At 45.5% G+C, this 12,563-nt stretch overlaps 1 protein-coding gene across 3 annotated transcripts in view; it reads left to right on the top strand.

Annotated features, from left to right (window-relative positions):
- Positions 1-12,563, top strand: part of mtfmt (mitochondrial methionyl-tRNA formyltransferase) — a 90,242-nt gene that overhangs the window by 54,273 nt on the left and 23,406 nt on the right. For all 3 annotated transcript variants that reach the window (XM_038813649.1, XM_038813650.1, XM_038813651.1), the window contains exons 6-7: positions 4,229-4,320; positions 9,266-9,347. In XM_038813649.1, the coding sequence (XP_038669577.1) occupies positions 4,229-4,320; positions 9,266-9,347 (174 nt within the window). The remainder of the gene's footprint in view (positions 1-4,228; positions 4,321-9,265; positions 9,348-12,563) is intronic.

Raw genomic sequence — 12,563 nt, 5'->3', positions numbered from 1 at the left:
GTTCCCCCCATCTGTAACAGATGGCTGTTTGTTTATGGCTCCTCCCTCGGTAACAGTGCTGTTGTTTACTGGTCCTCCCTCTGTAACACACCGTGCTGTTGTTGATGGTGTCTCCTCTGTAACAATGCTGTTGTTATGGTTTTCCCTCTGTAAACAGTGCTGTTGTTTTATGGGTCCTCCCTCTGTACAGTGCTGTTGTTTATGTTCCTCCCCCTCTGTAACATGCTGTTGTATGGTTCCTCCCTCGGTAACAGATGCTGTTGTTTTATGGTCTCCCTCTGTAACAGTGCTGTTGTTATGGTTCTCCCTCTGTAACAATTGCTGTTAGTTATGGTCTCCCTCTGTAACAGTGCTGTTATTTATGGTGTCCCTCTGTAACAATGCTGTTGTTTATGGTCCTCCCTCTGTAACAATGCTGTTGTTATGTTGTCCCTCTGTACAATGCTGCTTGTTTATGGTTTGTCCCCTCTGTAACAAGTGCTGTTGTTTATGGTTGTCCCTCGTGTAACAATGCTTGTTGTTATGGTTGTCCCTCTGTAACAATGCTGTTGTTTATGGTTGTCCCTCTGTAACAATGCTGTTGTTTATGGTCCTCCCTCTGTAACAGTGCTGTTGTTTATGGTTGTCCCTCTGTAACAATGCTGTTGTTTATGTTTGTCCCTCTGTAACAGTGCTGTTGTTTATGGTTGTCCCTCTGTAACAATGCTGTGTTTATAGTTGTCCCTCTGTAACAATGCTGTGTTTATGGTCCTCCCTCTGTAACAATGCTGTTGTTATGGTCCTCCCTCTGTAACAATGCTGTTGTTTATGGTCCTCCCTCTGTAACAATGCTGTTGTTTATGGTCCTCCCTCTGTAACAATGCTGTTGTTTATGGTCCTCCCTCTGTAACAGTGCTGTTGTTTATGGTTGTCCCTCTGTAACAATGCTGTTGTTTATGGTCCTCCCTCTGTAACAATGCTGTTGTTTATGTTTGTCCCTCTGTAACAATGCTGTTGTTTATGGTTGTCCCTCTGTAACAGTGCTGTTGTTTATGGTTGTCCCTCTGTAACAATGCTGTTGTTTATGGTTGTCCCTCTGTAACAATGCTGTTGTTTATGGTTGTCCCTCTGTAACAATGCTGTTGTTTATGGTCCTCCCTCTGTAACAGTGCTGTTGTTTATGGTTGTCCCTCTGTAACAATGCTGTTGTTTATGGTCCTCCCTCTGTAACAATGCTGTTGTTTATGTTTGTCCCTCTGTAACAGTGCTGTTGTTTATGGTTGTCCCTCTGTAACAGTGCTGTTGTTTATAGTTGTCCCTCTGTAACAATGCTGTTGTTTATGGTCCTCCCTCTGTAACAATGCTGTTGTTTATGGTCCTCCCTCTGTAACAATGCTGTTGTTTATGGTCCTCCCTCTGTAACAATGCTGTTGTTTATGGTCCTCCCTCTGTAACAATGCTGTTGTTTATGGTCCTCCCTCTGTAACAATGCTGTTGTTTATGGTCCTCCCTCTGTAACAATGCTGTTGTTTATGGTCCTCCCTCTGTAACAATGCTGTTGTTTATGGTTCTCCCTCTGTAACAATGCTGTTGTTATGGTTGTCCCTCTGTAACAATGCTGTTGTTTATGGTCCTCCCTCTGTAACAGTGCTGTTGTTTATGGTCCTCCCTCTGTAACAGTGCTGTTGTTTATGGTTCTCCCTCTGTAACAATGCTGTTGTTTATGGTTGTCCCTCTGTAACAATGCTGTTGTTTATGGTCCTCCCTCTGTAACAATGCTGTTGTTTATGGTCCTCCCTCTGTAACAGTGCTGTTGTTTATGGTCCTCCCTCTGTAACAGTGCTGTTGTTTATGGTTGTCCCTCTGTAACAATGCTGTTGTTTATGGTCCTCCCTCTGTAACAATGCTGTTGTTTATGGTCCTCCCTCTGTAACAGTGCTGTTGTTTATGGTCCTCCCTCTGTAACAGTGCTGTTGTTTATGTTTGTCCCTCTGTAACAGTGCTGTTGTTTATGCCCCCCCCTCTGTAACAGTGCTGTTGTTTATGCCCCCCCCCCTCTGTAACAGTGCTGTTGTTTATGTTTGTCCCTCTGTAACAATGCTGTTGTTTATGGTTCTCCCTCTGTAACAGTGCTGTTGTTTATGTTTGTCCCTCTGTAACAATGCTGTTGTTTATGGTTGTCCCTCTGTAACAATGCTGTTGTTTATGGTCCTCCCTCTGTAACAATGCTGTTGTTTATGGTTGTCCCTCTGTAACAATGCTGTTGTTTATGGTCCTCCCTCTGTAACAATGCTGTTGTTTATGGTTGTCCCTCTGTAACAGTGCTGTTGTTTATGTTTGTCCCTCTGTAACAGTGCTGTTGTTTATGTTTGTCCCTCTGTAACAGTGCTGTTGTTTATGGTTGTCCCTCTGTAACAGTGCTGTTGTTTATGGTCCTCCCTCTGTAACAATGCTGTTGTTTATGTTTGTCCCTCTGTAACAGTGCTGTTGTTTATGGTCCTCCCTCTGTAACAATGCTGTTGTTTATGTTTGTCCCTCTGTAACAATGCTGTTGTTTATGTTTGTCCCTCTGTAACAGTGCTGTTGTTTATGGTCCTCCCTCTGTAACAATGCTGTTGTTTATGGTTCTCCCTCTGTAACAATGCTGTTGTTTATGGTTGTCCCTCTGTAACAATGCTGTTGTTTATGGTCCTCCCTCTGTAACAATGCTGTTGTTTATGGTTGTCCCTCTGTAACAGTGCTGTTGTTTATGTTTGTCCCTCTGTAACAGTGCTGTTGTTTATGTTTGTCCCTCTGTAACAGTGCTGTTGTTTATGGTTGTCCCTCTGTAACAGTGCTGTTGTTTATGGTCCTCCCTCTGTAACAATGCTGTTGTTTATGTTTGTCCCTCTGTAACAGTGCTGTTGTTTATGGTCCTCCCTCTGTAACAATGCTGTTGTTTATGTTTGTCCCTCTGTAACAATGCTGTTGTTTATGTTTGTCCCTCTGTAACAGTGCTGTTGTTTATGTTTGTCCCTCTGTAACAGTGCTGTTGTTTATGGTTGTCCCTCTGTAACAGTGCTGTTGTTTATGGTCCTCCCTCTGTAACAATGCTGTTGTTTATGTTTGTCCCTCTGTAACAGTGCTGTTGTTTATGGTCCTCCCTCTGTAACAATGCTGTTGTTTATGTTTGTCCCTCTGTAACAATGCTGTTGTTTATGTTTGTCCCTCTGTAACAGTGCTGTTGTTTATGGTCCTCCCTCTGTAACAATGCTGTTGTTTATGTTTGTCCCTCTGTAACAATGCTGTTGTTTATGTTTGTCCCTCTGTAACAGTGCTGTTGTTTATGGTCCTCCCTCTGTAACAATGCTGTTGTTTATGGTTCTCCCTCTGTAACAATGCTGTTGTTTATGGTCCTCCCTCTGTAACAATGCTGTTGTTTATGTTTGTCCCTCTGTAACAGTGCTGTTGTTTATGGTTGTCCCTCTGTAACAGTGCTGTTGTTTATGGTTGTCCCTCTGTAACAGTGCTGTTGTTTATGGTCCTCCCTCTGTAACAGTGCTGTTGTTTATGGTTGTCCCTCTGTAACAGTGCTGTTGTTTATGGTCCTCCCTCTGTAACAGTGCTGTTGGTTATGGTTCTCCCTCTGTAACAATGCTGTTGTTTAAGGTTCTCCCTCTGTAACAATGCTGTTGGTTATGGTCCTCCCTCTGTAACAGTGCTGTTGTTTATGGTCCTCCCTCTGTAACAATGCTGTTGTTTATGTTTGTCCCTCTGTAACAGTGCTGTTGTTTATGGTTTTTCCTCTGTAACAATGCTGTTGTTTATGGTTGTCCCTCTGTAACAATGCTGTTGTTTATGGTTCTCCCTCTGTAACAATGCTGTTGTTTATGGTTGTCCCTCTGTAACAATGCTGTTGTTTATGGTCCTCCCTCTGTAACAATGCTGTTGTTTATGTTTGTCCCTCTGTAACAGTGCTGTTGTTTATGGTTGTCCCTCTGTAACAGTGCTGTTGTTTATGGTTGTCCCTCTGTAACAATGCTGTTGGTTATGGTTCCAGCAGAAACCGTTACTCTGCCCCATGTTTAATCTATTGGTTTTTTCATAATTTTCTGAAACATTCCACTTTTGTTTCTAAACTATAACTGGAATTAACCTTGAATTATGATTATTAAACAAGTGCTTCCAGATGTTTCCAGAAGGATGTAGCGAATCTTAAATCGGGTATTTATGCATAAGAATTTTAATTATGAAATGCCTGTCTTTGCAGCTCCTAAAGTTACTGTTACTATGAGTTGGGTGAATTGGGAGGAGCAGACGTTGGAGGAACTTGATCAGTTAAACCGGGCAATAGGGTCACGGGTAAGTACAGAGATGATTTACAAAGTTTGCTTCATCCAAAGCAATGTAAGGTATTTTGATGATAGCTGTGATTTGATTTTCTTTACTTTCGAGGGGGAAGGTAATTTAATTATCTTTGTTTCAGAGAGATGTTGACAATTTCTTGTTCACTACACTAACTTCTGTTTTCCCCTTGCTGCCCGGCCTCGCCCACCTTGGTTGCGAAATCTGGAATCTGTCCAAACGGTCCGAGAGAAATAGAGAGCTGATATGTAGGCAAATTTCAGAGAAATGTAGAAGTAATAGGGTCGTGATAGTAGGGAGGGTTTCATCTTCCCCAACATTAACTTGGGTAGTCACAACGTGAAAGGTTCAGAAGGAACGGAATTCTTAAAATCCATCCAGGAGAACTTTTTAAGCCAATACGTAGAAGGACCTACAAGAGGGGGTGGTCCTGAACTTAATTTTCGGTAATGAAGCTGGGCAAATGGTTGAAGTATCTGTGGGGAGCATTTTGCAGACAGTGATCATAACTCTGGGTAAAAGCAAATTACTCCAGACGCTGAAATCTGAAACCAAAGAGAAAATGCTGGAAAATCTCAGCAGGTCCGGCAACATCTGTAGGGAGAGAAAAGAGCGAATGTTTTGAGTCCAGACGACCCAGATCATAACTCTGTTAGATTGAAGATTGTAGTGGAACAGGACAAGGATGAGCCTGAGATCAAAGTTCTAAACTGGGGTGAAGGCCGATTTTAATAAGATCAGATATGATTTGGCCAGAAGGGACTGGGAGCAGATACTTTTAGGTAAATCTGTGACAGAACAGTGGGACACATTCAAGAACGAAATAGGGAGAGTGCATGGCCAACATGTTCCAGTCAGGAAAAAGGGAGGGATTCTTCGGCCAAATTCCCACTCGAGGGAAGCACGCTAGCACAGTGTCTAGCACTGTTGCTTCACAACTCCAGGGTCCCAGGTTTGATTCCCAGCTTGGGTCACTGTCTGTGCGGAGTCTTCACGTTCTCCCCGTGTCTGCGTGGGTTTGCTCCGGGTGCTCCGGTTTCCTCCCAGAGTCCAAAGACGTGCAGGTTAGGTGGATTGGTCATGCAAAATTGGCCTTAGTGTCCAAAAAGTTTGGGTGTAGTTACTGGTTTGCAGGGATAGGATAGGGGTGTGGGCTTATGTAGGGCACTCTTTCCAAGGACCGGCGTAGACTCGATGGGCCGATTAGCCTCCTTCTGCACTGTAAATTCTATGATTCTATGAGGACAATGTACCTTTACATTGTCCGCGTCCCGTCCGTGACGATCTTGAAATGAAATGAAAATCGCTTATTGTTACAAGTAGGCTTCAAATAAAGTTACTGTGAAAAGCCCTTAGTCGCCACATTCCGGCGCCTGTTCGGGGAGACTGGTACAGGAATTGAACCGTGCTGCTGGCCTGCCTTGGTCTGCTTTAAAAGCCAGCGACTTAGCCCAGTGTGCTAAACCAGCCCCATCTTGCGATGGGTGTGGCTGAAGAATCCAACCCAAAGGGTGGACCAACAAATCCAGTGAACTCGGGATATTGAGGGATAAGCAGTATTGGATCAGGAGAAAAAGGGAGGTTTATGACAGATATCGAGGGCTCAAAACAACAGAAGCCCGAGAGGTGTACAGAATGTGCAAGAGGGAACTTAAACAGGACCTTAGGAGAGGAAAAAAGGGGACGTGAAAGGATACTGGCCGGTAAAATAAAGAAAAATTCTTTCTAAGTACATTCAGGGTAAAATGATAACCAGGGATAGGGTCAGGCCCCATTAAGGGGCACAGCGGTAATTTGTGTGTGGAGCCGGAAGATGTAGGTAGGGTTCTAAATAAATACTTTGTGTCAGTGAGAGGGACGGTATAGGTATAGAAATCAGGGAGAAGGACTGTGATAAATTGAAGAGATTAACAGAGACAGAGAGCAGGTTCTGAGGGGTCAGACAGGCTTAAAAGTAGTCAAATATCCAGGGCCAGATGAAATATATCCCAGGCTGCTGAATGAGGCAAGGGAGGAAATAGCAGGGCTGTTGGCAATAATTCACAATTCCTCTCTGGCCACAGGAGAGGTGCCGGAGGACTGGAGGATAGTCAATGTGGTTCCATTATTCAAGAAGGGAGGAAGGGATGAACCAGGAAACTACAGACCAGTCAGTCTAACCTCAGTGGTGGGGAAACTATTGGAAACAATTCTGAGAGACAGAATTAATCTATATTTGGAGAGGTAGGGATTAATCAGGAACAGTCAGCATGGGTTTGTTAAGGGAAGGTCATGTCTGACCAACTTGATTGAATTTTTCAAAGAGGTGACCAGGTGTGTGGATGAGGGAAATGTATTTGACGTGGTCACTTGGACTTCAGCAAGTCTTCTGATAAAGTGCCACATGGGAGGCTGATAGCAAAGGTTAGAGCCCACGGGATCCAAGGAAATTTGGCAAATTCTATCCAGAAGCAGAGGGTGATGGTCGAGGGGTGTTTTTCCGACTGGAAGCCTAGGATCAGTATTTGGACCCTTGCTGTTTGTGGTATATACAAATGATTCAGACATGAATGTAGGAGGGTTTATCATAAGTTCACGGATCATACAAAAATTGGTGGGGCGGTAAATAGTGAGGAGATAGCCTTCGACTACAGGAGGATATACACGGGCTGATAAATGGCAAATGGAATTCAATCTGGATAAGTGTGAGGTGATGTACTTGGGCAGGACAAACAAGGGAATACGTGGTAAGCACCGAGGGTCAGAGGGACCTTGGTGTGCAGGTACACCGGCTTCTTAAGGTAGCAGAGCAGGTGGATACAGTGGTTAAGAAGGCATATGGTAAACTTGCCTTTATTAGCTGAGGCACAGAGTTTGAGAGCAGAGAGGTTATGCTGGAACTGTATAAAACGTTGGTTAGGCCCCAGCTAGAGTATTGTGCGCAGTTCTGGAATCCACATTATAGGAGGGATGTGATAGCCACTGGAAAGGGAGCAGAGGAGATTTACCAGGATGGTGCCTGGGCTGGAGAGTGTTAGTTATGAAGAGAGATTGGATAGACTGGGATTGTTTTCCTTGGAGCAGAGGGGACTGAGGGGGGACAGGATTGAGATGTGTAAAATTATGAGGAGCGTCGATAAGGTAGATAAACGTTTCCCCTTGGTGGAGGGATCAATGACCAGGAGGCAGAGATTTACGGTGAGGGGCAGGAGGGTTAGAGGGGAGGAACAACCTTTTCCCCCAGAGGGTGGTGGGAGTCTGCAACTCGCTGCCTGAAAGGGGGTTGGAGGCAGAGACCCTCAGAACATTTACGAAGTATTTAGATATGCAATTGCAATCCCAGGGCAGACACGGCTCTGGGCCAAGTGCTGGAAAATGGGATTACAACACCTGTGTGGTTGTTTTAGACTGGAGCAGATGAGATGGGCTGAAGGGCCTTTGTAGATCTCTATGACTATAGCCTTGCAAACAGTCCGTGCCAGAGTTGATGGGAGTTGATAATTTGGCCCCTCGAGCCTGTTTTGGCCTCAGCCCGTCTATACCCAGAATCTTTAACTCTTTTGTAGATCAAAAATCTAAAGCCGACCTTGCACACCATCAAGAGTATTGAAAGTCAGAAAGATCTAGGTGTACAGTCCATAGGTCATTGAAAGGGTCAACACAGGTGGAGAAGGTAGTCAAGAAGGCATACGGCTTGCCTTCATTGGCCGGGGCATTGAGTATAAGAATTGGCAAGTCATGTTGCAGCTGTATAGAACCTTAGTTAGGCCACACTTGGAGTATATTGTTCAATTCTGGTCGCTACACTGCCAGAAGGATGTGGAGGCTTTAGAGAGGGTGCAGAAGAGATTTACCAGGATGTTGCCTGGTATGGAGGGATTAACTATGATGAGAGATTGAATAAACTCGGTTTGTTTTCACTGGAACGAAGGAGGTTGAGGGGCGACCTGATAGAGGTCTACAAAATTATGAGGGGCATAGACAGAGTGGATAGTCAGAGGTTTTTCCCCAGGATAGAGGGGTCAATTACTAGGGGCATAGGTTTAAGGTGCGAGGGGCAAGGTTTAGAGGAGATGTACCTGGCAAGTGTTTTACACAGAGGGTAGTGGGTGCCTGGAACTCGCCGCTGGAGGAGGTGGTGGAAGCAGGGACGATAGTGACATTTAAATGGGAATCTTGACACATAAGAACATAAGAACTAGGAGCAGGAGTAGGCCATCTGGCCCCTCGAGCCTGCTCCGCCATTCAATGAGATCATGGCTGATCTTTTGTGGACTCAGCTCCACTTTCCGGCCCGAACACCATAACCCTTAATCCCTTTATTCTTCAAAAAACTATCTATCTTTACCTTAAAAACATGTAATGAAGGATCCTCAACTGCTTCACTGGGCAAGGAATTCCATAGATTCACAACCCTTTGGGTGAAGAAGTTCCTCCTAAACTCAGTTCTAAATCTACTTCCCCTTATTTTGAGGCTATGCCCCCTAGTTCTGCTGTCACCCGCCAGTGTAAACAACCTGCCCGCATCTATCCTATCTATTCCCTTCATGTGTAGGACGGGAATCGAGGGATACGGACCCCAGAAGTGTAGAAGATTGCAGTTTAGATGGGCAGCATGGTCGGCGCAGGCTTGGAGGGCCGAAGGGCCTGTTCCTGTGCTGTACTTTTCTTTGTTCTTTGTTCTATTCAGTGAACCAGTCATATTGCATTTTCTGCTCCTTCCTCACACAAATTCTCAATTTTGATGCTTTATTGGAGCTGATGGATTCTAGCTGTACTCTAGCGAGCTAAACAACAGCCTTTCTGGAAACTGAGAGTTGGTTCACTTTGCCAGAGGTTTCGGAAAATGAAATGGAAGAAGAAAAATATAATGGTTGGGAGGTAAAATCAGATAAATGTAGCCGTGTGAGAAAAATAGCATGCTGGTTACTGAATGATAATCTGAATCCAAATGTTATTGTAGATTCCCTTGCGAACTCTGTGGATGGGCAAAACTGTGAAGCTATTGGATTTAGTGGACCCGCAAAAAATCCCTGTTTTTTTGGGTAGGTTATTTGAAATGGCTATTTGAAACAAAAAGGGATTTTTTAATGTACGTTTGATGCAGGAGTTGATGAATAATTCTCTGCCTTTCCCTAATGAAGCATGGAGTAGCTACTGACCCTCGAGGAAATCTGTGGGTACCACTCCTATCTCCGAGTCCGACTCCAACTCCAGCATGATGCTTATCTCCTCCTCACGTCCCTGTCAGCATTCCATAGGAACTGTTCCCTCCATGGCATCCTGGTCCACTTCTCCATCACTCCCAACACAGCACCCTTCCCATGGAATTTTTCCATGGAATTGCAGCAGTCTAACTCTTGTTCCTGCACCTTCTCGGTCCTCACTGTCCAAGGCCTCAAACACTCCTTCCAGATGAAGCAGTGATTTATTTATATTTCCTTCAATTTAGTCCACTGTTTTTGCTGCCCACCATGTTGTTGGCTATAGATTGGGGAGACTAAATGCAGATTGGTGACTGCTTTATGGAACTGCTTTGCTCGCTCTGCAAACATAACCCAACCTTCCAGTTGTTGCCATTTCAATTCGGTATCTTGCTCCCTTTCCGTCCTCCGCCTAATTGTCCAGTGAAGCCCAATGTAAACTGGAACAATAGCACCTTGTCTTGCGATTGGGTACCATGCAGTCTTATGGACTTAACATTAAGTTGAATTTCAGACTAAGAACTCTTCTCCATTTTGGGACCCACCCTCCAGCGCCAGTCTGCATCATATTCTTGTGTTTTGGTTTTAGAAAGTGCTGACCCGTGTCCTGCCAATAATACATACTGCTATCTTGCTTTCAAGCTGGGTTGACCTTTATGCTACTATTAGCACCTCCTTTAGTCTTTAATGCCACTATTATCACTCATTTTATCTTGCATCCATGACATCATTGTCTCTTGATCTCCAATGTATCACTGACCGACTATTTCACTTCATCCACTTCCAACAGCATAAAACTATCCCATTTCTCTCTCTCTTCTGCTTTGAAGCAGTCATATGGTCTCAAAATGTTGACTTTGTTTCTCTTTCCACAGATGTTGTTGAGTTTTTGCAGAATTTTATGATTCTTAGAATCAGAAGATGTGGATAAAGATCTGTAGAGAGACAGGTAGTATTGAGGAAGTAGGCGGGCTGCAAAATGACTTGTACAGGCTAGGACAGTGGGCAAAGAAGTGGCAGATGAAATACAATGTGGAATAGTGTGAGGTTATGCACTTTGGAAGGAGGAATGGAGGCATAGACTATTTTCTAAATGGGGAAAGTCTGAGGAAATCAGAGGCACAAAGGGACTTGGGAGTCCTTGTTCACAATTCTCTTAAGGTTAACGTACAGCTTCAGTCGGCAGTGAGGAAGACAAAATGTTGGCATTCATGTCGAGTGGGCTAGAATACAAGACCAGTGATGTACTTCTGAAGCTGTGTAAGGTGGTGGTCAGACCCCATTTGGAGTATTGTGAGTAGTTTTGGGCCCCATATCTAAGGAAGGATGTGCTGGCCTTGGAATGGGTCCAGAGGAGGTTCATAAGAATGATCCCTGGAATGAATGATGTGGAGATGCTGGCGTTGGACTGGGGTGGGCACAGTAAGAAATCTTACAACACCAGGTTAAAGTCCAACAGGTTTGTTTCAAACACTATCTTTCAGAGCACAGCTCCTTCATCCTCGTGCATGCGCCGGGGGGGGGGGGGGGTGTCACCTACTCGTGTGCCATGGCGGAGGCTCACGGTTGGCACGTAGGAAAAGAGTGCCCCCACGGCACAGGCCCACCCGCAGATCGGTCGGCCCTGATTGCGGGGCAGGCCCCGTGGGGGCACCCCCCCCGGGGCCAGATCCCCCCCCAGGACCCGTGCCCGTGCCGCCAGGTCCCGCCGATAAGGGACCTAGTTCATTTTACTCTGGCAGGGCTGGCATAGAACCAGGGGGCGTTGGGCCCATCGCGGTCCGGAGACTTGTCGAGGGGGGGGGCCCCGCTGACTGCCGCGGCGCGATTCCTGCCTCCGCCGAATCTCCAGTGCCGGAGAATTCAGCGGCCGGCAGGGGCGGGATTCACGCTGCCCCCTGGCGATTCTACGACTCGGCGGGGGGGGTTGGAGAATCCCGCCCCATGGTACCTGAATCCTGCCATTTTTGTATCATCTCCAAAAAGCAACAATGCCTGCAGTTCCTTCTTCTCGATAATTAATGTATATTGTGAAAAGTTGTGGACCCAGCACCGACCCCTGAGGTACACCGCTTGTCACCGACTGCCATCCTGAAAAAGACCCCTTTATCCCCACTCTCTGCATTCTGCCAGTCAGCCAATCCTCTATCCATGGCAGGATCTGACCCTGAACGCCATGAGCTCTGAACTTATTTTTTTAGAAGATATTTTATTGAGGCATTTAGAATTTGAACAATTTTAAACATTAAATTTCAACAAGAACAAAACAATATAACCAACAAACCCCCTGGGCACAAACCCCAGCCAACATGGACATGGTTGGCAGGACCCCCCCCCCCCGCACAGTGCCCACACCTATCCTTCACCTCCTGAAAGAACCTACTTATCCGGGCCACAGTCATGTATGCCCTGTGGACCACCTCAAACTGTATCATGCTGAGCCTGGCGCACGACGACGATGCATTAACTCTTCTCAGAGCCTCCTCCCATAACCCGGCCTCGAACTCCCCACCCAGCTCTTCTTCCCATTTTCTCTTCACCTGCCCTATCGGGGCCCCCTCCCACTCCATTAAATAATAATAATAATTGCTTATTGTCACGAGTAGGCTTCAATGAAGTTACTGTGAAAAGTCTCTAGTTGCCACATTCCAGCGCCTGTTCGGGGAGGCTGGAACAGGAATTGAACCCGCGCTGCTGGTCTTGTTCTGCATTACAAGCCAGCTATTTAGCCCACTGTCCACTGACATAAGGCTCACCGGCCTGTAGTTCCCTGGATTATCCTTGCTACCCTTCTTAAACAAAGGAACAACATTGGCTATTCTCCAGTCCTCCGGGACATCACCTGAAGGCAGTGAGGATACAAAGATTTCTGTCAATGCCTCAGCAATTTCCTCTCTTCCCTCCTTCAGTATTCTATGGTAGGTCCCATCAGGCCTTGGAGACTTATCCACCTTAATATTTTTCAAGACGCCCAACACCTCGTCTTTTTGGATCTCAATGTGACCCAGGCTATCTACACACCCTTCTCCCAACTCAACATCCACCAATTAGAACATA

This window comes from Scyliorhinus canicula, chromosome 12, assembly GCF_902713615.1.
Source record: "Scyliorhinus canicula chromosome 12, sScyCan1.1, whole genome shotgun sequence".
NCBI lineage: Eukaryota > Metazoa > Chordata > Chondrichthyes > Carcharhiniformes > Scyliorhinidae > Scyliorhinus > Scyliorhinus canicula.
The sequence above is the reverse complement of the archived record's forward strand: the minus strand, read 5'-3'. Positions and strand labels throughout refer to the sequence as shown.